Source organism: Monodon monoceros, unplaced genomic scaffold (genome assembly GCF_005190385.1).
Source record: "Monodon monoceros isolate NGI ecotype Baffin Bay Population unplaced genomic scaffold, NGI_Narwhal_1 Super_Scaffold_19, whole genome shotgun sequence".
Lineage (NCBI taxonomy): Eukaryota > Metazoa > Chordata > Mammalia > Artiodactyla > Monodontidae > Monodon > Monodon monoceros.
In genome coordinates, this window is record NW_021703775.1 from 75,495,682 (window position 1) to 75,522,641 (window position 26,960).

At 34.8% G+C, this 26,960-nt stretch overlaps 1 protein-coding gene across 1 annotated transcript; it reads left to right on the plus strand.

The window, feature by feature from the left end:
- The first annotated feature begins 3,786 nt into the window (after positions 1-3,786).
- Positions 3,787-26,175, plus strand: RAD51AP2 (RAD51 associated protein 2). The gene is made up of 4 exons (XM_029231652.1): positions 3,787-6,931; positions 7,279-7,362; positions 11,488-11,631; positions 26,143-26,175. The coding sequence occupies exons 1-3, from the start codon at positions 3,787-3,789 to the stop codon at positions 11,604-11,606; spliced, it is 3,348 nt and encodes a 1,115-aa protein (XP_029087485.1). The 3' UTR covers positions 11,607-11,631; positions 26,143-26,175.
- Positions 26,176-26,960: the final 785 nt, after the last annotated feature.

The following is a 26,960-nucleotide window of genomic DNA, read 5'->3' on the forward strand; positions in this document are numbered from 1 at the left end:
TATAGAATTAACAATATTTGATGAATTCCTACATAGGGGTTGAGTGATGGGGAAAGACTGTAAAAGAGAGAAAAAATTAAGGATAACACTAAGAGTCTCTAGTTTAGGAGAGTGGGTAGATAATGATGTCATTAATGAAAATTGACAATAAGGAGGTGATTTAAAGCTTAAAGTATTTGCTTATACATTGTCTCATTTAAGACCATTTTATTAAGTTACAGTTGTTGCTCTGCTGAAAGGTTAATTGCATATGTGGATATACAGAGCACCGGTTTTCTGAAATATTTTTCCAACTAGAACTTCTTAGTGACTTGATAAAAAATGCTTTTGGTGTTATTTATAGCCATATTTATTTTAAATATTTTTAGTAAGTGATATTTTCCTCTTTAACCCCTGTATTTTGTTTAAATATGTTTTAATAAATTTTTTATTTTTATTTTTATTTATTTTTGGCTGTGCTGGGTCTTTGTTGCCGTGTGTGGGCTTTCTCTAGTTCCTGCAAGCCAGGGCTACTCTTCGTTGCCGTGCGCGGGCTTCTCTTTGCAGTGGCTTCTCTTGTTGCGGGGCATGGGCTCTAGAGCGCAGGCTCAATAGTTGTGGTGCACAGGCTTAGTTGCTTCGTAGCATGTGAGATCTTCCCGGACAGGGCTCGAACCCGTGTCCCCTGCATTGGCAGGCAGATTCTTAACCACTGTGCCACCAGGGAAGCGCTGGTTTAAATATTTGTGTTAGTTGTTCTTATTAAGTGTTTAAAATATATTTGATTATCTTGTCAGTCTGAAATAAAGTTTTAGGTTGAGTGTATTTATTCATCATTTACATGCTTTATTAAAAGACATAAAAGAGAAAAACTGTCCTGTTGAATATCTGCTCTTACCGTGAAATTTAAATGACATTAATACTGGTAATATTTAAAGTCAGTCTTTGGCTCTATGTTAGTATGATCTCAAGCAAGTCTCCATTTTAACATATAAAATCAAAACAAGAAGCTTAAAACACACTTAAGACACCACAAAATCCATTTGGATTGGTAAAGGTACAGTAACAGTAATATAATTACATTTTTCCTCATTAACTGAAGTTAACTGAGGCACTGGGGATGTAAAAATGAATAGATCTTTGCCCTGTTAACACAGAGTCTGGTAGGGGGATGTAAACAGCTCAATACAATGTTGTAAGTGTTATAGTATAGTTGAAAATTCAGTTCTACAGGAACATAGATGAGGATACAAATAATCTTGCCTGCGGTTTGGATAGGGCAGGGATGAGGTAGAGCTTTCACAGTGGAGGTAGCTTTTGGGTAGAACCCTTTTAGGCTGAATAGGAATTTGTCAGGTGGAGAAAGAGGAGGGCATTGAGAACATGCATGAAAAGACAAGAAAATAACAAACAGTCTCGTGTAGGCAGCACAGGGCACATTGTAAAAAAAGATGAAGCCAAAAAAGTTAAGGTGGGATCTAGTTGTGAGGATCTGCCATACCGTGCTAAGGATACTGGACTTCAGGCATCCTGTGGTACTGAGTGAATTTCTGATTTAACTCTAAGGAGCTTTTGTCATATTTTAAGTATGAGGTTTATCTCATTCTTTCATTCCTTCAGAGCTGAACTGTAATAGGACACCAAGCTGAAAGGAATGACAGGTGCTGGCCTTAAAGCTCAGTTTACTGTTTTTTAAGGAGGTAGGAGTTTTCTAAGGAAGAGCAGGTAAAGTGCTATAGAAAAATGTGACATTTGAAATGGGCCTTGAAGAGTAGGGAAGATTTGAACGTCTCATTTACATTTTGATTAAGATGAGTTGAAGATACAATTTTTTGCATTTCTCATAACTATTTGCAAGGTAGCATTTTAAAAATAAAGGAAAAACACACGTAGTAATTTCAATAGGCATTGATTAAAGTGACAGTGGTCATTAATGTAATGTTGAAATAAGTAAGTGCAAGAAAAGACTTCTTTTCCTGTCTTCATTGCTGTGTTTCTTCAGAAAAAAACAAAACAAAAACAAAACCATACATTTCTGTACACTTAAGAGCATCTTAGACATAGTTCTCAAACAATTGTTGAATTAAACTGAAAACTTCTGGGTTTATTTGAATTCTAGTCCTTAAACAACGCATAATTTTAAAATAATGGTGTGATAGAGATTTAAAAAATAATGTGTTCTGGGGAAAACTAGCAAGATGAGAAATAAACACCAAGTTAAAGATCAATCTAGAATCACAAAGCTATGGCATTTCCTATACAGATAGAAAGCTTATTTCTAATGTTATGTTAATGTACCAGTTATATCCACCTTGGCTATCTATGCAAGTCAGTCTTGGAGGCTGATTAAAGCGTAGAACAGAGTGCATTTGAATGGAATGTAGGACTGAGGAAAATCTGGGATAAAAAAACAGTGGAACTAAAGATATATAGAAGCAGCACTTTGAGAACTCCCTGAGGTGTAATCTGAGCCACTGCCACATTCTTATTTACAGCATTGATGAAGTGCTTATACTTTAAGGCTTTCAACAAATTTAAGTAAACATTTCTCTGGAAGAATTCACAGCCAAAGTAATGCCTAGAATTGGAATCACAGCATATCTAAGTATTTACAAGACAGGAGGGTGATGAACAGTTTATTACCTAAAGTATTATGCCAGTCATATTTTGCCATTTATATGCCTATGGGTTATGAAATTAGGATTCCTGTTGCACATTATTGCAGTCCTTATAATTTTTTTTTTTTTAACCAGGGAACATACAACTTATCAACTTTGAAACAATCATCAAGGGGACTGATGTTTTTGATTACTGAGCAGTAATTGCAAGTTTCTTAATAAACATTTTGAAAATCATTTTCTTCTTTAGAAGTACAACATTCACAAAAATCAGGATTGACTGAAGATAATAAATTGTTCTCAAAGCAGAGGAAAAAGAAAAACAACATTTACAAAATTTATTACGTGTGACTCAGAACACACATATGTATGATTATTCATGCTTATAATGAACAGAATAGCTGAAACATACGATTTTTATCTTTAAGTAGTGGCATTCACAATATTGGGAAAGAAAACTCCACAGCGCATATGAAAACTTTTTTTTTCTACAGTCTTAAAATGAAGATTAATAATTTATCTGGATAATAGTTTCTACACACGTTTTTTCCTCAAATATTCAGATCGTTAAGTACCAGTGCCGTCCTTTCCCAAAACACACTTCATGAGTGAAGTGGAAACCTGATTTTCAATGCCACTGGGGTTATTAAGAGCATTTTGGAAAGTTTATCCGCACACAGAGAGATTTGGTTTGGTGTTTACAGAACTGCATGGTTTTACTGGACAAGACGCTCGGGAGAAACTGTGGAGAAGTCGCTTCTGAGGAAAACAGAGTTTTAGAATTAAAAAAATAAAGCTGTTTCCGTTCACAGATTTAAAAAAAAGAGATTCTGACTTTTCTCATTAATTCTACCAGAGGGAAGAAAAAGTTTCAATCGGCTACAACCCTGGCAATAGCAAAGGGCGCTGAAAATAGACAAAGTAACAGTCCCAGGCGCTAGGTGCTTTGAGGGAGAGACTACCTGGGACTCGCGGGAGTGCGGTGGCTGGGGGCGTGGCGGGGCGTGGTCGAGGTGGGCTAGCCCTGAGGCTAGGGCCGAGGCCAGGCCTCAAGGGGCGTGTCAGGGGCGTGACCGAGGCGGGCTCGGGGGGTGGGGTTAGGGGGGCGCGGAGGGGCGGAGCCACTTTGCGCCTGCTGAGAGACCCGAGTCTGGCCGGAGTCTCTGACAGATTCCCTCAGTTCGCTGTCATGTCGTTCACGCAGCGCGCGCCGCAGGTTGTGGAGCTCGGGGAGACTGCTTCCCCTTTACCGCCTCCTGACGACCCTGATTCCCCACCACCCCGTAGTAAGCGGCCCCGTCTTGAGGAGCCCGGTGGTGTTTCTGAGGCGGGCTGGAGGCTGCCTTTGGTGCCTCGCTTGTCTGAGGTGGAAAAAGCCTGGGAGTCGTCGGCCAGACCCTTCAAGGCGCTTCTGGTTTCAGCTAAGGAGATTTTTGATAACTCCACAGACTCGCGTGTGGAGAAATCTGTCGGTGAGAAGCAGATGTGTAATCTGGTATGCCAAAATAGCGGATTTGAGATGAAGAGTTGTTTGCGGTCTCTCCCCTCACAAAGTTTTGATTCTGGTTTGAAGGCTTCTAGAACGTCTTGTGAACCAGGGCTGTATGACAGAGAGTCCTTCGGTGTGCATTGCAGTGATAGATCTGGAACAGAGGCTGGTCAGCTGCCCAACGTCTCTATACATGATGGACAGGCAATTAAAAACGATGATGGAAAACGATATTTACCCCGGGGGAGAGACAATAGCCAGAAAGACAATAATTGCACAAAACAGACAGAAAATTCATTTTTAGATGTTACCTTTTACAGGGAAACCAAATCAACGTTTCATGATATTAAGAACAGATGTAAAGCTGACAGCGTTATGCCATCAAATAAAAAAGAAAATAGCATTTCAGCATCTACACTAAAAACGTCAAAATCTCAAACCCAGCCCAGCATGGAAATTGCCGAACCCAGCTATTTCAGAGATAGCAGCACGATAAGTATCCCTGAGTTTCCAACTGATTTAAATAGCAAAATGCCTTCTGTCTATTTAAAGGAAATAATGAAGAAAAATGACAAAAATGAGGCATATGTGAGGGATTTCACAAACATTCACTGGTCCCAAAATAGACCTGATGTTAAGAAGCAAAAGTTACAGGATGATAAAAAAGTTGTGGATGCAGAAAATATTTTTTCTGAATGTTATGGATGTAACCACCAGTCACTCAGCAACCAAAATGTTTGTGCGAGAAAAAAAGACTTGATCAGTTTACACTACTATAATCACTGTAGTATCAAGTCTGATGCAATAGACTCTGCAAAGAATTTCACTATAAAACTAGAAAATGCAAATTGGGAAGAGGCAGAAACATGCCTGGACAGCTACATATCTACCAGATCAGAAAAATCGAAAAGCTGGGACTGTAACATTAGACATATTTTGAGAAAAAATAGGAAAAATTGTTGGATTATGGATAGTTACAAAACTAAATGTGAAAATATGAAACCAACTGGAGAAATATTGAATTTGCAACAATTATTAGAAACAGATCTTTTAAGCAAAGAAAATTATCACAATACAGAAGTCATGAAAACACATGAAGAAAAATCAAAGCCTCTCATGATAGAAACACTGGGTAGTCAAAAAGCTTCAATAAAAATTTTTTGGTTCAAAGGTAAAGGAGAAAACGATAATATGCTACAGTTGAGATGTTATACTACACAAAAAGACTTTCATTTAAGCAGTATTTTTGAAAATTTCATTACAGGAATTTTTTATTTCCTTAAAAGTATTTCAGGAAATCAAAAAGATAGTAATATCTTAACCTGGTATGGAATTTTGAAGTGTAAAAATCAAATTGATGTTCAAAATCTAATAACTAGGAATATGAATGTCAATAGAAATAATGACATTTTAAGCATATATTTACAAACCGGTGTTTTAGACCTTCTAAATATTATATTGAAAACCAACATAACATCTTTGCTCAATAACTTTGACTCTTTAACAATAATTGAAAATGATTCTAAATTAGAAGAGAGATGCATTTTCAAATGGGTAATATATTTGAATTATCCAAAAAACGTTACAGTGAGAAAACTTATCAGTTCCTCCAGTATGACAATTAAAAACATACACTTTCCAATTTTTGAAACATATGAAAAAATTCCCCTTTTAATGGACTTTGATGACATCGATGAAATTTTTTTGACAAAAGAAATTAGTTACAAGAATAAGAGTTGTCCTGAACGACTCATGAGTGTGGGAACCTGGGTGCACTGTAGTCCTAAAACTGTTAAAACACATGTTGAGTCTTGTCCTCAATTTATACAGATCCAGAAATATATTAATAAAAAAACTTATGGAATAAATATGCAGAACCAAGATTTATATTCTGAAGGAAAACAAAAGCATAATAAGATCAACAGATTTAATTTTAAATGCATATTTGAAGATTTCTTCAATATTAGGCAACAGGCTATACAGGCAAGCCATGACAAAAAACACAATGAACAAACCAATCTGACAACTATAACTCCGGTGCTAAATTTTGGGGACTTGATAAGTGAAATTGAAGAAAAAAAATGTGACTTAATTTTGAAGGAGGAAGTAAAAGTCACAGCACAAAGTTTAACAAACAGTTGCCAAGTTCATGAAGATATTAAGATAGAAAAGGAAGAGAAAAAGAGTTTTTATTCAACGGAAGGCATATTTTTTGTGCAACCAGTTTCATTAATGAATAAGAAAGTAGGTGTGGAAGAAACTAAATATGTTAATCGAAATAATGTAGCTGACAGAAATGAATCTGAGAATATTTTTCAAGAAAGTGAGTTAGCTAATTCAAAGCATTTTCATCCAAAGAATGACTCTTCAGAATGTTTTAATCTTCAGTTTGAAACTCATTTGAGTGTTGGGAACAATGAATGTTTTCAGGACTTATCTGCCAAGTGTTTATCAAGAGACTCTCTGACAACAGTAAACGATTTTGAGATGAAGAGTAAATTTGATTTAGTACTTGAAGAACTTCATATGTTTCATGAAATTAGTATGGAAAATGAAATTCTAAGCACTGTGGAAACCAACAATGGGCAAGAAAATTTCTTTGTAGAAAATAATGATGTGGAGGTAAAAACGGAGATTAAAAAAGGTTTGAAAATGGGTACAGAAAACAAAATATGTTCATCTTCTTTGCTCTGTGATACGATAGCAGGGCCTAATACGCATGAAAAACACCAAAGTTTATTTAAATGGAAAAAAGTACCCAAAAATGGAGAACAGGAAGTTCCTAATGAATATTGCTGTCTAAGAACATCAGAGGAAGAATTACTCTACTCTACTTCTAAGGAAGGTATGAAATCAGTTTTAAAATATACTTTCTGAGTTAAAAGAAAATGCTGCTTTTTTTTTTCTTTGTAGGCCAAATATATAATTTTGGCAAAAAAGAAGATAAGGTATAAGACAATGTTTATTGATGCATTATTATTTTTCTATAAAGGGTTGTTCAAACATTAAATAACATACTGAAGTTGATGGGAACGAGTGATGAAATTTTTAAAAGGAGCTTTGTCCTGTTTTACTTATCTAAATATTAGGAGCCAGTGGGAGGAAATATTCCTGAAAAAGTAATTTTTTTATAGTATTAATATTTTATATAAAAGTTACTTTTTGCTATAACACATTGATCTTTATTTTTAGATTGTGAAAAACCTTCACCTGAAAGACCAGCTTTTTTCTCTGATGAATTTAAGGAAGAAAAATTTAATTATTTACTGAAAGGAGGTAAGATTTTTAGTTATTTTCTATAATACTTTCTAAGATGATTATTGCATTTTTGTACTTTTAGCATGAGGAAAATATACTTGTGTTAACAAATAAATACAATGATTTAATACTTTTGTAAACATTAATAATTTACTGATGCAAATTCCTATAGTTAAAAATTAACTAAAATTAAAATATCATTTAGAATGTAATTAGAAAATGCACTCTAAAACTGTTTAAATATTTGCAGTGATGCATTGCAATAACTATATGATAAAATAGGTGTTTTATATATATATATATACATATACATATATATATATACCTAATATACACATCGAATGTATGTAACATTAATTAGCAAAAATGAAAAAGGCATTTATCTAAGTTGGATTTATGTTGATGTTACTCCCAATTATACGTTTATTATCATTGTTTTCTATTCTTGAAAGATTATGAGGCTCTTTATATGTACATTTTATGTAGTGATTTTGAAAGAAATTAGCATCATTTACATATATTAACATGATTTAGGACTATGGTGTTTAAACTTGTGCTTACTATAGAAAATCAAACTGAAGAAAAGTTAAACAGCTAACCTTATCCTTTGCCTAAGAGGCGTTTAATATCAGAATGAGACACACTAAGTCTAACACCTGTTCTAACTTGCAGTACCAATGGGGGTGAGGTAAGAGTTGGATTAAAATTAGGGAATTATTTTCTGAATAACTACGTTTCCATTTGGTCAGAAATTGCTGGTATTATACAATAAGACTGGATCTAGAAATAATAATCATGTAGGTGAAGTATATTTACCAAAATATTTTCAGTCATGCATCATTTCTCAAAGCATTTCTCCTGGCTTCTCATCAGTAGAATTGCTGTCCCTGGTACTTTTATTCAGACACTTCAGAATTGCATAATTTCCTCTTTTCTTAGCTTACAATGAAGTACTCTTAAAAATTAATCTCAGTCCTTGGAAGATCAAAAGCCCATGGGAAATTTCTTCTCCCACGAATAAAGGAAATAATTAAAGGAACAATACTCTTTAAGACTAAAAGTGGGATGGTGGAATTGGCCTGAAAAGGATAGGGTTTGTTTCTTCTAGGACAGGAAGAAAGGAAGAAATTGGGTTTAGGAACATATTCTCTGATAGAATAAAGGAAGATTAGGGAGCACAAACCCATATTGTCATCATGATGTTAATTGTGATAATAAAAAGGATATTTGAGGCAGATTAAAGTATGTGCCTAAATTGGGAAAGAAATGTTACACTTGTTGGAAATATCTGAACCCATGATAGTCTATTGTGCCTTCACAAGGAAAAGTTCCTCCTTGTTATAAAATATGAAAAATAATGTGTGAGGTCAGCCACAGTTATTTAATACTATGTTAGGATCGTTGTTTTGAATCCACTTTCAAAGTGCATAAAAATGGAATGATCTTCCTGAGGCTTGTTAAAATCCATAGTGTAAGGGAAAAGTTGGGAGATACTGTGAAGTGGGGATAATACTGGACTAACTGCCTAGGGAGAGTGGGTGCCTGCTTATGTAGGGTGATTTTAAAGGTATTGGAAAACTTCTGATTGTACAGAAATGTTATTGATACCTACCCACTTGTTATCATGATGCCTCCAATTAAAGTTTTTACTACTAATATCTCCAGGGTATCCTATTTCCCCTTGTCTCTCTTCTCTCTTTGTGGTATGGAGAAGGCAAGTACTTTGAGCGTGTTAAATGCCAGCTAGCCAGTGTGCCAGGTGCTTCATATACCATTTAGCGCCAATACTTCTCTAATTTTATTTATTTTTTATTTTTTTAGCGTTACGTGGGCCTCTCACTGTTGCGGCGTCTCCCGTTGCGGAGCACAGGCTCCAGACGCGCAGGCTCAGCAGCCATGGCTCACGGGCCCAGCCGCTCCGCGGCATGTGGGATCCTCCCGGACCGGGGCACGAACCCGTGTCCCCTGCATCGGCAGGCGGACTCTCAACCACTGCGCCACCAGGGAAGCCCTACTTCTCTAATTTTAATGTGGATATATGTCAGCCAAAGAATGTCACTAGTCACCCGATTCTACAAGGATTGAGTCATTAGCCACTGCACTTGCTGACCTGTAGCACACCCTGAAAGGAGTTCAGGGCAGAGATCAGGAATGAGACATTCTGTGCTCTGGAAAAACTGGCAGAACAGGCCTTCAGATAGATATTTTCAGGGGAAAATTGTATGAATCCAATTTCTGGCATCTTCCCATACTTAGAAAAGCACTAAAATAATTAAGATATCTGTTCCTCCTGACTAGCAGTAACCTTCTACCAAGATGTGTGTCTGATTGCAGGTACCCCTTCTCCAAAATCACACATATGCTGACCTCCTCCCTTACCTCTTCAGAGCTATCTGAGAGGCTGTATCTTGGGTTATGGTCCACAGTAAGTCCCCAAATAAAACTGAAACTCACAGCTCTCAAGTGAGTTTTTATTTCATCTGACATATGAATCACCTGGGTGTTTTATTAAATGATTCTGATTTTGTTGTGTGGTAGGCTCTAAGATTCTGCATTTCTATCAAGGTCCTAGCAAATGGAGATGCTGCTAGACTTTGAGTTGAGCTGGAACTTTGAGTTACAAGGATTTAGAAAACAACTGACTTGGCATTATTTCTAAAAGACCACTAACAACCTTCATGACTTTTTTCTTTAACATTGATTTCTAAAATGAGCAATTTCTGGTATTATGCTTGGATGTTTAGAATTGTTACACAATACAAAGCAGTAAGTTAATCTAGTATATAGCAATAATAAAAGGGATCATTATTTATTTTTAAAAAAAGGTAGGAAATCCAAGGAGACAAAGAAGCATATTCTTATAGCCACAATTTAATGACTGTTTAAGGTCATGTGCTTTGCAAAAGACCTGCTATTGATACAAATTGGTTCAGTGATTTCCCATTTCCCATCCATTGCAAAATTACCAGAAGTATCTATTGTATTAGAATGTGAAAGAGGAAAGCTATACTTTGAAAAAGTAATCAAGTAGACTAATCATAGCTTTTTTCTGAAACAATAATTTCATAATAAAGGTGTACACTTAGCATAAATTGCTGAAATTACCTAATTTATAACCAAATCTAGTGTATCACTCATGATCCAACAATTTTATTTTAGACCATCCTTTTTCATTTAAAAAAATGAAAAAATCTAGCAAAACATTTTTCCTATTTTTATAATTAACTTTATAATTTTAATGTTGAATAAAATATCATAAACTGATTTATAGCTATTTTTGTGTTTTCTCTCTATTTACATATAGCTAAATTTTGTATTGTATTTCATTATTGTTTACATAGATACACACAGATTCTATTTGATTCAGCTTAATAGAAATCATGCTGTTTACCTTTTATCATATTTAACGTTAGGTTGATTACACTGTTTTTAGCATAATGTGCTGTTATGTTAAGGTCACACTAATTCATTAAAGCTTGATACATTTTTAGCTTTACATATGTACCCTACTGTTTATTTTTTAAAAAGTACTCAAAGTAAGAGGTATTTTGTTAATGAGAGGTACTCATTATCAAGAGTAATTGACTCTGCTTGTTTGGTTAACTGATTTAGTAACATATATACCTCCATGAAATGTTTTGAACTTTTTAGAAAATGTTAGTGTGATGTTAAATAAAAACTTCAAAATTAGAGCCCTCCATTGATACATGACAGATGAAATACATTTGTGCTCTATTATTGATAATAATCTCTATTAGAAGCCAAATGTAATTATTAACAGTATAGTCTAGTAACTTCTAATAGAAAAACAACATGGTCTTTACAACCACTGCATCAAGTTAACTTTAAAACCTATATAGTTTTTGTTGTTGTTGTTAGGTCAGATTTCCTGACTGGAATGCTGATTTTATTTAGCTGCTATTTTATTGTATGTTTGGCAAATTACTTAAATTTTTTGTGCTGAGTTTTCCACTTTTAAAAAACGGAGATTGGAGTAAGTTAAGTAATGCATTCAAAGCACTTAGCTCAGTGACTCAGTAAATGTTGCTAGTATCATGATTAGAAGTTAGTAAAAATTTTTAAGCACAGAAACTATGACTGATTTTTACTCCCTTATGTACTTTTATTGTCTTATACTTTTAGGTGGTAACTTTTCATATGGAATTTCAAGACTACTACCTCTTAAGACATGCAGTCGACCAATCAGAATTGGTTTGTCAAGAAAAGCTAAGCTTAAACAACTTCATCCCTATCTGCAATAAATATGTGACGAGAACTTAGAAGAAGGTATTGGACTTTAATACTTCAAAACATTTCACATCTATAAATCTTCTGTTTCTTTCTTTGGATAAATGCTTCCTTCCAGCTTAGGAGTTTTGGGCTTTCTTTATTATAAAATATGGAGAGGGTTTTGTGTGTACGTATCTAATGTGTGTATCTACCTTTAAATGTTATAAAATATTTCTTTAGTGTTTCATATTGCATTAACAATATTCACATTAAAAAAACAATGTTCGGGGCTTCCCTGGTGGCGCAGTGGTTGAGAGTCCGCCTGCCGATGCAGGGGACACGGGTTCGGACCCCGGTCCGGGAAGATCGCACATGCCGCAGAGCGGCTGGGCCCGTGAGCTGTGGCCGCTGAGCCTGCGCGTCTGGAGCCTGTGCTCCACAATGGGAAAGGCCACAACAGTGAGTGGCCTTTCAAACAGTGGGTGGCCAGATTCAAACAGTGCGTACGGCAAAAAATAAAAAATAATAAAAAAACAATGTTCACATTAAAGGCTTTTCATAATCTTATAAAATATGTCAACTTATGTTGACATAAGTTTATGTATATAAAGCTTTTGTGGAGAACATTGCTAGTGTTTATTGATTTCTCAAGAGGATCTATGACTCACAAAAAGGTAACGAACCACTGTTCAAATCCACTCTCCCTATTTTTAAAGTGAAAAAAAACCAGAAGTGCAAAGAGGATGGGTACGTTTTTCAAGATCACTTAGTCAGGATTGGGATAGAGGCACTCTCTTCTGTAGCAATTTTTTCACCTTTCTTTGTATTCACTTTCTAGTTTTAGTTTCTTCCTCCAGAGTCTATCTTTGGCCCCAGAGCAGAATTATGATCATGTAGTTATTACCTACTATTAACTTGTTTATTCATAAAACAAAAATATTTTGATACTCCTGCTACTGTATCAGGCTCAGTAATAGAATACGTAAGAAGACATGTATAAGACTGGCCTTGTGGAGCTTAGTTTCTGTACATAGAGGAAATAAATGATATACATAATTTAAAGGTAACCATTAGTAGAGTAATACTTTTCAAAACACTTGGCAGAGAAATAACAATAAAGTGGGCTACTTAGCAAAAAGTAAGGAAAGAGGGAAGCATCAAGAAAAGATAAAAATCAAAAAGCATACAATGACAGAAGGAAGACTGACGTATCACTTCACAAAATAAATATGACTGGATTAAATTATCGTATTACAAGCCAAGGTTCTCAGACACATTAAAAACCATTTCAAACTCAGCTCTATACATTAATTTTGATCCCTCACCAGGTACTTTCTAACTTCAATATCCTGCTCTAATTTCTGGTTTTCCCCCCAGAACTCATCACCTTCTCACACACTATATAATTTATATCTTGCTGGAATACAAGCTCCTTGAAGACAGGTTTCTTTCCCCTCCCCCCACTAATATATCCCCAGTGCCTAGAATAGTACCTGCCCCTTGTAAGTACCCATAAAATATTATTTGAGTATACGAATGAATAAAGTTCTATACCTGCTCATAATAGCTATGTCTTTTTGAATTCTTTTTTTTTAATATTAATGTACTTTTTTAATGCATTTCTAATTCTTATTTATTTATTTATTTTTGGCTGTGTTGGGTCTTCGTTTCTGTGCGAGGGCTTTCTCCAGTTGCGGCAAGCGGGGGCGACTCTTCATCTCGGTGCGCGGGCCTCTCACTGTCGTGGCCTCTCTTGTTGCGGAGCACAGGCTCCAGACGCGCAGGCTCAGCAGTTGTGGCTCACGGGCCTAGTTGCTCCGCGGCATGTGGGATCTTCCCAGACCAGGGCTCGAACCCGTGTCCCCTGCATTGGCAGGCAGATTCTCAACCACTGTGCCACCAGGGAAGCCCTTTTTGAATTCTTAATAGCTTTATGATCTTGGGAAAATCTTTATATCTAAAAAGGGGATAATAATATCTCATGGGATCATGTGATGATTAAATGAGCTAATACATGTGATATATTTATAACAGCTCTGATAGAACTCCTCAGTAATGAATAAAAATATACTGATACATAGGAAATACTCAATAATTAATAACTATTTAGAATGTTTGACTTGTTCTTTAAGTTTTTTCCTGTATCCTGAATTAGGTTATCTTTAGGAGTATGCCTATTCCTTTGAGTCTGATGAAGATATTCCTTTAACTCTTTTTCTACATGGGTCCTCATCTTCCTTTTCCTTCTTTTTATTATTATTATAAGTCCCATGTTGGATTTTTCTTTTATCTTTATACAAGGCAGATCTCATCACAATCAAGGTTTGTCTTCACAAACCAAGGTTTGTCCTTTTCCCTATTCCTTGTTGCTGTGTGTGAATACTGAATTTTGTTCTCCTATAAGTTTCTCTAGGGCAAGTTTTTGTGCTTCCAGTCTTATTCCTAATTTTAGGAGGTTTTATATATGCTTTCATTCTTTCTCTAATAAATAGTATATAAATTTACAATCACTATTGGTTCTTTCACACTCTGAACTACGTGGTAAGTTTAAATTCCTAGCACATACTGCTGCAGTGGTTTTCCATGCCACTACCCCACTACTACTTTGATTTGTAGAGCTTTTCTCATTAAAATTTTGAGGAAGATTACACCTCCTCAAATGGAAAATTTGCTCGTGCTAGTGTCATTACTCAAGTACACCTTCCCCCAATACCACCTACCCAAACACACATATGCACACAGAAACAGGCCCCACCTTCCCTCTTCTCCCTAGTTCTGTGAATTCTTGTCTCTGGAATTAGAAAGTTGGAGGATAGGAGGGAAGTAGCATTTTGGCTCTTTTGCTTTTGTCTTCATAGCCAGGTTTGAAGAGTCTGCATTGAGGGCTATGGTAGAAGACATTTAAAATTGAAATCCACCCTCTCTCCACATTGTTCTTTTTATGTTTGTTCTTAAAATGTAAAAGTTGAATGCTTTCAGATCAGAAGAAAAATATTCAAAGGATGAAAGCCACTTCAAAAAATACTTGCTTTTATTCAACCTTAGAATAAATCTCTGTGTTACTTCAGTTTAAAGTAACAAGCTTTTGGATGCATTAACAGTGAGCATGAGAAGAGAAGCAGAGCCTTCCATTAAATCAACTTGAAAAAGTTATGTTGATAGTCAGTGCCTTAAGTATGCAAACTTCCAAGTTAATGTCATCCATTTAACATTATTTAGTTAATCAAAATAGAAAACAAAATATGTAGTAAAGTTGATCTTTAGTTCCATCTAAATGGCCACATGAAAGGATATTTGTAGAGTCAGCCATCAGTTTGGGAAAATTTTCTAATAACAGAGACATTATACATATTTACATAGACATACAGTAGTTTGTGACAGAATTTATACTACTAAAAATTATCTTTTGCGCTACGGGGACTAGGATATAAAGATACCAGAAGGGTTCTAAATTATATTTTTTCCATATAGTTGTAAAATATATCACTGAAGCTGTCCTTCACATATTCCCATTTCATGTTTTTGTTGCTGTTGTTTTTGTTTTTAAGCATGGGCACATGCTATAACAGCAAACTGAGAAGAAATAGTCATTAAACTATTTTACCTATCCGGGGTACGGGCAAAAGAATAAACTCATAGTCTAAAAGTCTCTACAATTATGTTTCTGTAATTTAATAAATTTTATAATTTTGAGCACACGTAATTCAAAAAAGAAAAAAAAAGAAGAAGCCTTGGGCTTCCCTGGTGGCGCAGTGGTTAAGGATCTGCCTGCCAATGCAGGGGACACGGGTTCAAACCCTGGTCTGGGAAGATCCCACATGCCGCAGAGCAACTGAGCCCATGCGCCACAACTACTGAGCCTGCGCTCTAGAGCCCACGAGCCACAACTACTGAAGCCTGTGCGCCTACAGCCTGTGCTCCACAACAGGAGAAGCCACCGCAATGAGAAGCCTGCACACCTCAACGAAGAGTAGCCCCCGCTCTCTGCAAGTACAGGAAGCAATGAAGACCCAATGCAGCCAAAAATAATAAATAAATAAATAAATAAATAAATAAATAAATAAATAAATAAAAAAGAAGAAGCCTTGAGGACCTCTTCCCTTAACTTCACTCATAACTGTTTACTCAGCATCTCTACTGTGATGTCTAATAGGCATCTCAAACCTAAAGTGTCCTGAACTGAGCTCCTGATATTTCCCCGCAAACCCCTCCTCCCACAGGCTTTCTCATTTCAGTGAGTGGTAACTTCATTCTTTCAGTTACTCAGGTTAGAGATCTTGGAGTCATTTTTGACATTTTTTTCTCACTACGCACAGCTGGCCCACCGCCAAATCCTGTTGGCTTTAGCTTTTCTTGCCAGGATGATTGCAGTAGAGTCCCAGTTGGTCTCCTTGCTTTTAGTACTTGCTCCCCTTCAATCTATTCTGAACACATTAGCCAGAATGATTCTTTAAGATATGTCATAGCACATCACAACTCTGCTCAAAACTTTCCAAAGGTTTTCTGACTGACTCAGAGAAAACGCCGAAATTCTTACTTTCATGTACAAGGGTATGTGATGATTTGACGCTCTCAATTCCCTAAACTCCTCTCTACTATTTTCCCCTTCTTCATTCTACTGAAACCACAGTGACCTTGTTTGTTGGATACATTAGGAATGTCCCTGCCTCAGGGCTTCTTCACTTGCTTTCTTTTCCCGGAATGCTTGTTCCTAAAATACCTGTATAGCTTGCGGGCACTCGCTTCCTTAGAACTTTATTCAAATGTCACTTTCTCAGTGTGGCTTTTTCTTCCTGTTAACATTCATATGCCCCTTCCGTGCTTTTATTTTTTCCTCCTTAATACTTTGCCATTAACAGACTATGTATTTTACTTATTTATCTTGTTTATTGTCAGCCTTTTTCACTAAATTTTAAACTCTGGGAGGGCAAAAGTTTTTCTTATTTGTCACTGTGTTTCCAGTGCCTAGGAACTGGCTTGACACAGTAAGTATTCAATAAGTGTTAGCTGAATGCAAGAATCAACAAAGTGAACAAGAATAGTTTTGTCTTAAATGTATCACTTTGATTAAACTTTTCTTCTTGAGGCACATAGTTCTGCGAGTCCTGGCATTTAAAGTTCTCTTCCCTTTTCTTTGCTATACTTTGTTGCATTTTCTTCTTGAGCCAAAGATGTCAAAACAAAGCTTGAATCTAGATCGCTTACTGTGTATCTTTCTTCAGAAATTCGGCTGCTTAGCTTGTCAGAATGTTAAATGTCTTCCTCTTTTTTTTATGAAGAGAAAAATAAGGTAGAACAAAGTAAAAGCATATATAATTTCTAAATAATTTTGAAAACAATTATAAAAATACTTCTCAAAATTCAATGTCCTATCTCTTATCCCATTTAAATTTTTTATAAAATCAGTTTAATACATTTAAATTGTCTAAGTACGTATTCCCTTTGCATTAGTAAAAAAAAAAAAAACAGCTATTAGAACAAGTTTTTATTTATTTTTGCCTTTTTACTTTTATGTTTTCCTTCAAATAGTCTTTTAAATTTTATTTGTTTTTGAAATGTTAATATCTAGACATGGTACAAAATACAAAGGATAAAGAAAAAAAAGAAACAGTGAATATAAGTCCTTCTCTTACTTTTTGACACTCAGCGATCCGATTTTTCTTGATGGAGGAAACAACTGTTAACAGTTCCTTGCCCCTACATATTTCTATGAAACAATAACTTTTTATTATTAATAAGCACATAAAGTATTTTTAGTTGTTATCTGTTCTGTAACTATACTTTTTTTTACAGAATACTTAATAAATTCAATAATGTATGTATTTCAACATGTTAAAAATTTGAGATTAAGAGGAGAAAAAACTTAATGCTAAAGAAACTGAAATATGAAAAGTCAAATGGGTTTAGTGTATCTGACATTTTGACTAAAATAACCATTTTTAAAGCAACTATAGTAATTCTGATTTAACTTTTAAAGATAGTCTTAATACCAATTTAACATAATATTTATATTTCAATAAACATAATTTTATTGACATACTTAATTACATAATCCGTATGTCTCCTTCTTCTTAAGAAATCTTTGTGACTGATTCTGCTGCCTGGCTAATTGCCGTTGCCTTTTCTTTCCCTTATGTCATTGCTCTACATTCAGTAGCTCCAATTCCTACTCAGTTATTTTGTAATCTTCCATGTATATATATATACATATCCCTTCTCTTCTCAGAGTCTTTATTTCTCTTTGTCCTTCCCTGCCTCCTTCACTAGAAAAAACACTCTTAAGAGTCACTGAGGACTTTGGCCATTTTTCAGAGTGCCTTTTCTCTTATTTCTTTGCATTGCTAGCTGCCTAGCACCTATGATACCTTTGCTTTGTGATAATACACTACCTCTTATTTTCCTGACCATACTATTTTTTTTTAACTCTCTGATTTTTAGATATAAGCAAACTCCAAAGTTTAGCCCATAGACTTTTGCTTTTTACTTCTGTATTGTGTTCCTTAGAAATTTCCTCAATTTGATGGGATCATTTACCATACCAAATTTATGGTTTAGGTGCCAAATTATATCTTTCTCAAATTCTAATTTCAATTGTATAACAATAATAAGGAAACCTAATATCCATTAGATGTATGCTATGAGTCAGGAGCTATTCTAAATCTTTACATATATTAAATCATTTAATCCTTAAATAACCTCACAGATTTCTATCTCTTTTACATTGTGAGTTTAAATAACTGGTCTAAGTTCAAAAAGTATTAACTGAAAAATTAGAATTTAAACCCAGGCAGCCTGCTTCAGGGCCAAGGTGCCTAACTGCTATCGGACACTGCTCTAATTTCCACATTGCTACAGGTCAATAACTTCAACTCATATCCGAAATCCTATCAGTCATCATTCACTCTTCTACCTGACATTTATTTCGTGCTATCAAATCCTGCTGCTTTCTTTTCCTAAGGAGTTCTCTGACCTATTCATCCTTTTCCATTCTTTTTATAATGTGACTTGACCTAATGTAACTTTCTGGGTGATCACCCCACAGCTTCCCTATAACTAAACTAGTCTGTTAATGCTTCACTTTCTCCAGCTAATATTTTCCCATTTTACTAATGCTCTTTCCACTCTTAAAGTGCTTTCCTCTCTTGCCTATTTAAATCTTATCCAGCCTCACATTACAATCTCTATAATGCTTTCTCCAACTATTTGAATGTGTTATAATTACTATGAACCATAAATAACATTAGCGCTTTCTTTAAAAATTCACTCATAAAACATTTATTACACCTGTCATACTATTTATCTCTTCACCTATCTAAGCTTGTGCATAGGCATCATATTAGGAACTTCTTTTTAGTCTCTAGAGCACTTTATCAGTGTCTTGTATTCAAAAACGTTTATTGATTATATGCTGAATATTAATATAGCATTTATTTCATGATTTTTTATGCTTGGCTTTGTATTTTTATTGATAAATCTACTAAGTTTGTAGCCTTTTTAGTTTGCAGAAGAGAATATAGCTAAATCCAGTGGGGCTTTTTGACATTTTTGTCTTTGGCTCTTTCTTGTTTACTCTGTCTCCCTCAGAATTTAGGCCAGCTTCAAAGCAGAACCCAACTTTTTCCTCACAAGGCTTGTATAAATGCCCTTTAAAACAAACAACACCTACTTAAATTAATTTACACACTTTTTTTTTAAAATTAATTTATTTTTGGCTGCATTGGGTCTTCGTTGCTGCGTCCGGGCTTTCTCTAGTAGCGGCGAGTGGGGGCTACTCTGTTGCGGTGCGCGGGCTTCTCATTGCGGTGGCTTCTCTTGTTGTGGAGCACGGGCTCTAGGCACGTGGGCTTCAGTAGTTGTGGCACGCGGCTCAGTAGTGGTGGCGCACGGCTTAGTTGCTCCGCAGAATGTGGGATCTTCCCGGACCAGGACTCGAACCAGCGTCCCCTGCATTGGCAGGCGGATTCTTAACCACTGCGTCACTAGGGAAGCCCCTTATTGTTTATTCTTGATAACGCTGATTTTCAGCAAAACTTTGTGAAATTTTTATGTACTTTCACCTATAGGCAAAAATCAATGTTTTATAAAATTATATTTTGTGTCTTTTAAAGTTTGTTTCACAAAACAATACCACACAAATCTACCACTATTCTAAATGCTACACTTGGAATGATTACCCTCAGCATTACTGTTATTGTCATTATCAGCCATCAAGTACCTTTATGAGTAGGACAACTTGCTATAGGACATATGGACTTCGTGTGAATAACCAAAATTTAGAGGCAGCTTATTGTAATGGGGCAGAACAAAGGGTTCTTTCATAGCCTGCTGGGTGGATCAGAGTCTTCCAGCTGCTACTTCATTTTCTAATCAATTTAGTAGCATTTTGCTCAAACATTTTATATACTTTCACAAAATTTCTCTACACATCTACATCTCCTCCTATTTTGGGAGTGACAAACTTATGGATAGAAAATTTTAATTTGCATGTTGCAGAGTGGTATAGAAATTAGCTCAATGTATAATTCTGTGTACATACTGATTTATTTCTCTAAAACAGACTTAAATCACATATATTTTTTAAACTTTTATTTAATAATTAAAACTTTTTTGACAGGAAAGAAATTTATTTAAGTGAACATATTTTGATTAGAATGCCACAAAGTTGGACTTGCATCTAGGAATATTTTCGAAGGTGCTGTATACATAGAAAGTGTAATAGCACCTACGATTCACGAATATACAATGTTATAAAGTTGTATGCAGCTGAACATGTGTTTATCTGAAGATATATAACACTCTCATGCTAGATTAAAACTCTTGTTAAGAAATGAGAGTATAGTTTTATAACCATTAATATTTTTATAATACTAACTTAAAAAAATTAATAGACTTATTTCTTAAAATAGTTTTAGATTTACAGAAAAATTAAATAGAAAGTACAGAGTTTTTGTATACTACTACCCACTCCCCCTCCCCAGTTTCCCTGTAACATTTTGTGTTGCTGTGGTATATATGCTATAATTGTTGAACCAAAATTGATACATTAGTATTAACTAAAATTTACAATTTACATTAGAGTTCATACTTTGTGTTGTACAGTTCTGTGAGTTTTGTCAAATGCATAAAATCATGTATTCACTGTTATAATACCATACAGAATAGTTTCACTGCCCTAAAAATCCTCTCTGCTCCACTTATTCACCCCTCTTCACTCCCCCATGCCCACAACTTCTGACAGCCACTCATCTTTTTACTGTATTTATAGGTTTGCCTTTTCGATAATATCATATAGTTGGAGTCATGTTTTACATATTTGCACCCTGGCTTCTTTCACTTAGCAGTATTTATTTAAGTTTCCTATAATCTTAACTTTTCTAGCCAGGGATCTTATATGAGAAGACTTAGGTTTCAAATATCTTAGGCCTTCACCTTCTATCAATACAGTTTCTTTTAGGGAAAAAGGGACTAATTATAGTTCATTTTAAATTGTGGCTGTGTCTACCTATCAACTTCTGAAAGTGTTTCTCTCATAGATTTTCTTTTTGGAGATTCTTTAAAGGAATTATACTGTCAACATTAACAAAAGCTTTTCTTTTTGAACAGAGACATTTCAAAGCACTTTAAGCCATGACAAAATTGCTCCAAAGGAAGTTTTATCTTCTATTTTGTTAGCAAGAGCTGCACTTAGGAGCCAAAATGCACCAGAGACTAAATGGTCAACATTAAGATAGAGCTGTAAAAGTCTATGCTAGGCCTAGAAAGTTTCTACTAAGTGGAAATCAAAACCACTAACCAATATAAGGGAATATTTTAATGTGTTACTTTTGTGATGTATAATGAATGCCCTATGATGTGCTGCATGGACAACCAAATACTATTAGTAATTCCAATTCTGTGACTACATGAATGTTAATAACCATCAAGTATTAACAGAAGTATGTATTAATAAGTATGTATTTAGACCCAATAAATGTCCATCAGTTTGCCAACTACTGTGTGGAATATTCACATATATATCATGGTTCCAGATTAAGAGAGTATACAAATTTAGCTAATAAAATCTAAGAGGCAGGTATAGCCATTATTTTGTAATAACTTTAAATGGAGTATAACCTATAAAAATATTGAATCCCTATGTTGTACACCTAAAACTAATATAATATTGTAAATCAATTATACTTCAATAAAAATAATACACCCACCACCACCCCCAAAAAATCTTAGAGGCAAAATCCATTAAACAACTAATATAATAGGAGATTTGAGATTTCATTCTGACTCTCTCTGCCTGACCTTGAATATGTCATGTAGCCTCATTTGGCTTTCAAATGTTTCTTCATTTGGTATATTGTGATCACTGAAATAACTTCTGATATTCTGTTGTTCTGCAAATGAAACACCCTGTGGGTTACTAATTGGAAATAAAAGGAGAAATACCAAGAGGGAAAGATATTGAATGTAGATAAAAAAGAATGTGAAATATTTTTAGGTACTTTAGCAACTTTTAATTGCTATTAAAGGATGATGGAAAAGAAAAAGAATAAAGATTTAGGGTAGTGATCATCATTATCTCTCATGTATCTCAAGTAGGAAGTATATGATCTGTTTCCTAACTCATTCATTTATTCATGCTCTCAACAAACATTTACTGAGGGCATATGATGAGTTTGGAACTGAATAAATGACCTCATTTCTATAAATCCTCTCATTTGTAAAACTCAGATCATATTACTCATCATTCTTTCTATACAGGAGCCATCCTTTTAAGGGAACCTGCCCATGGAATGGTTTGGGCCTACCTGACTTGTAAGGAACTCCCTCTTAAATTAATTCCTATTCTATATCATAAGAATGATTGCTTGGATTTTCTGAGGTCTTTTATAAAGACAATACTATGGAAGTGATCTGTTTTCCACACCTGAAAAAAGAAGTTTTAGTAGCTCTAAAGTTTGTGATTATGGGGACTAGTGGAGTGAAGTAAGGGTTATGTGATCGATTTTCATGGGACTAACATTAGAGATAATATACATGAAATGTCTAGCACAGCTCCTGGTACATGGCAAGCATGTAATTACTAATAGTTATTATTAATATTTTAGAAAGGAGTTTTTACCATCACTTATAGGTTATAAATAAAAAAGTTACTAATAGGGTATCCTGCCTTAAAGGATTCCACATATGAAGCATAGGCTGAGGAATATTTACCCTTATGCTTTGAAGTCTGCATTTGTTTTAAATATTTACTTTCCAGGACACTTTCTTTATTAAGGCACAATTCAACCATTATACATGTTTGGCCAATTCAGTTTAACATGTGTAATGTTCTGTGCCAGGTTCCATGGAAGTCCTTTTACTATAAAACAAATTTAAAAAGGATATAGCAGTTTTTTTATTGCAGTAAAATATGCATAATACAAATTTACCATTTTAATCATTTTTAGGTATACATTTCAGTGACATTAAGTACATTCATGGTGTTATATATAGCACTTTTGAACTTCTCTTTATTTAAAAATATTTTGCTTAGTTTTCCTTTCTTATCACATGAGTGACATCATAATTTCATAACAACAGAAGGGAAAAAACTCTCATATTTGCAACTCTTTCCAGTTTTTGACTCAAACTGATTTTATGGTAGAATTCTTAGCTATGGCTAACACATTCCTATGTGTCTTTGAAAACTGCTTGGGAATTTGTTAGAAATTGGATGTAAAGTTCTTTGCTTAACAGCTTTTTCTTACAAAGACAGTATATCAAGGTGATAAGTTTTAAACTGAGATAGAATTATGAAAGTAATTGAGATTATACTTGAAATTAAATTTGCAAAATACTTAGTAACTAGTTTATCATTATCATCCTTATGTGTATTTGTATAGTTTTTGAAAAGTTTATAGTGCATTCTATATTTTGCATCATTAAATCTTCTTACCAATCCATTTTCATCCCCATTCCAGATAATGAAACTAATGTTTAGTTTAAGAGACTTTTTCAAGTAAGCAGATTATAAGACTTTAGATCCTAACACAGTACCTGTCACATAGTAAATTCTGTTGAACTGAAATGAAGGCTAATGCTCCTTCCATTAACTTTATAACTGCTGTCTGCTTTAATGTTGCTTTTCTTCTTTTCTTCCTTTTATTCTCCTTTCTTTTGAGTGCTACAGTATGCAAGACATCAGGATAACTCCTGGATATACAATGAATATCAAATTTGGTTGCTCTCATGAGGCTGACAACCTGGTTGGGGAGAAACAGGAGTTATACATTTAAAAGTTAAATAAAAATAAAGTCAATTCTCTTTTTTTTCTTAAATCTCACAGACTAAGTAGAAAGGAAGAAATCCAAAAAAGTAGAGTTATGTATCTAATCATAGTGCATAGCATCTTTTTTTTTTTTTTTGAAGATGTTGGGGGTAGGAGGTTATTAATTAATTTTTTTTTGCTGTGTTTCGTTTCTGTGAGAGGGCTTTCTCTAGTTGTGGCAAGAGGGGGCGACTTTTCATGGCGGTGCGTGGGCCTCTCACTATCGTGGCCTCTCTTGTTGCGGAACGCAGGCTCCAGACACGCAGGCTCAGTAGTTGTGGCTCACGGGCCTAGTTGCTCCGCGGCATGGGGGATCCTCCCAGACCAGGGCTCGAACCCGTGTCCCCTGCATTAGCAGGCAGATTCTCAACCACTGCACCACCAGGGAAGCCCAGTGCATAGTATCTTAATCTTTAAATGTTAAAACATTTCTACATGCTTACAATTCTATTTATGAATCTATATTTTGAGTATTCATAATTTAGGGCATTAGCTAAAATTAAAAAAATTTAATGAAAATGTTAAATTTAATTTCCTCAATTAAAAAATATTTTTATATTAAACATTAAAGGCATGGCATGACATTAAGTGATGGTAAGGTTTATGGGCTCTTGATGAACTCTGAATATCTTGTCTCCATTACTCATTAGTTAAATGTTAGCACCTTGCTAGTGCTGGGTTTTAAAAAGAAGATTGCAAATAAATGAGACATTAATAAATCTATCAATACATGAATATTTAACTCAGACATATAAAATTATGTAATAGTTTAAATGTTGCACAAAACAATCCATTTATGTTCATGTCCACATTTCTTGTCACTTTAAACATATATGTATATATTTTAACCATAGTTTTATTTATGCTGAAGCCTAGCTTGACAAACAGGTGGAAAAGTTTCTAAATTTATTACATTGAACATATAATTAAAAAACTTAAAGCATGACCTTATTAAAATTTTTTTCAAGTCGTCATTGGACAAAATAGAAGTAATGTCATATTTGACAATGTTCTTATATGTGAGAAAGGATTTTATTTAACATTAGTTAGTCCCTAAAAATGAGTTTATGATGAATTGATTATTACCTCATCCCATTCCTAATTGCAGATTTATAAGAGGTAAAATTTATTTAGTGATAGGAGTTCAAAAAACATTTTAAAAGGATTGTTGAATAGATAGATTCAATATTCTTTTTAAATTTTTCACATTCCTCGACCTTCAGCCATGAAAGTCTTTTCAGTTTTGGAAATTCTGACAGAATATGCCTGCCTTAACTTTCTATTCTGAAGCAAAATGGAGAAATAAAAGTATTTCTCCTGATAACTATGTGCTAATTTTCAGTTTCACTGATGTTTAAGAGTCTATGTTGAAAGTTCTTCTTTCTGATCTAATACTTAGTTCTTTAAATATTTCCCTCTGACTTGAGTACTATGGGAAACGTGGACCTCTTTCTCTGACATATGGAGACATAATCAGCAGATTGGGTTTTGGTTTTTCGGTAGAAAAGGAGTCGGGCAAGAGATGAAAATAAATGCAACGTTATGACTTTTGGTTACATCATACCCTGCATTTCCAAAAAGGGTGTGAAACAAATAAACTGAAAGCAGAAGCAGCATATTGTAGCAGAAAGAAGCATGGGGTTTTGAAGACAGATAGATCTGGCTGCAACTCATTATAATTTCTTAGATTCTCTGTTTCTTCATCTCCAAATTGTTGATAGTAAGGCCTGACTTTCAAGGTTTTTATCAGAATTATAAAGTTTGTAAGCTGTCCAACAGAGTGCCTGGTACATGGTAAGCATTTAATAAATGATGACAATTAATATTTAACTAAGCACTGTCATGAACAGTTGCTCAAATACTTATTATTATTCATTAATATAAGAATAGAATTAACTTACTAATTCATCCAAAATATGTATTGGGTACTTGCTATGTATAAGGCACTGTTATAGGCACTCAGAATATGTCAGTGAACAAAATAGACAGAATTTACTGCTCTTATAGATCCTAAATGCTAATCAAGGCAGACATAAACAATAGACATTACAATTAAGTGAATTATATAATATGTTAGAAGATGTTAAATAAAAGCAGAATGGGGTGAGGGAGAGGGGCAATGTATGTGGAGGAGGAGGTTTTAATATTAAATAGGGTGGTCTGGGTAGGGGTCATTGAAAAATTAAGACTGAAACAAAGACTTGAATGAAATGAGAGAGTAAGATCTGACTTGTGATTAAAAGGATCACTCTGATTGTTGGAAATAGATGGTGGAGAGGAAAGAACAAGATAAAGATCTGCACACACTGAGGAAAAAGGCCATGTGAGGACACGCAGAAAAGGTGGCCATCTGCGACCCACGGAGAGACCTCTCACCAGACAGTGACCCTGCTGGCACCCTTATCTGGAACTTCCATTCTCCAGAACTGTGAGAAATAAATTCCTGCTGTTTGAGCCCAGTCTGTGGTTTTTTATTATGGCAGCCTGAGCTGACTAACGTAGTTGGTATCAGGAGTTGGTTTTAGACATACTGAATCTGAGATGTTTATTAGATATCTAAGTGGAAATGTTAAGGGTAGGATAGGCTAGTCCGGAGTTTTGAAGCAACACCTGTTTTAGAGATTTAAATCTGGTAGTCAGCCGTTTATTGAAGGTATTTAAAACTGTGGAAATGGATGTGATAACCAAGAGAATGAGTGTAGATAGAGGAGAGGACTAAAGATTTAACATTGGGACACTCCAATATTAAAAGATCAATAAAAAGAAGAGAAAATATCAAAGGAGAGAAGAGAAATGCGTGAGCTAATAGAAAAAACAAGGGAGTGTGATATATGGAAAGCCAAGTGAAGAAAGTGTATCACTCCTTTCTTAATGAAGAAAATGGACATGTGGACACAGTGGGGGAAGGGGGGGTGGGACGAACTGGGAGATTAGGATTGACATATATACACTACCATGTGTACAACTGATAGCTAGTGGGAACCTGCTGTATAGCACAGGGAGCTCAGCTCAGTGCTCTGTGATGACCTAGATGGGTGGGAGGGAGGTCAAAGACGGAGGGGATATATGTATACATATAGCTGAT

Bases quoted from the DNA above. Each gene is read 5' to 3' on its own strand.
- RAD51AP2 (XM_029231652.1), top strand. From the start codon at position 3,787: ATGTCGTTCACGCAGCGCGCGCCGCAGGTTGTGGAGCTCGGGGAGACT. The intron at 6,932-7,278 runs GTATGAAATCAG...CTTTATTTTTAG, and splicing joins CTACTCTACTTCTAAGGAAG to ATTGTGAAAAACCTTCACCT. The intron at 7,363-11,487 runs GTAAGATTTTTA...TTATACTTTTAG, and splicing joins TAATTATTTACTGAAAGGAG to GTGGTAACTTTTCATATGGA.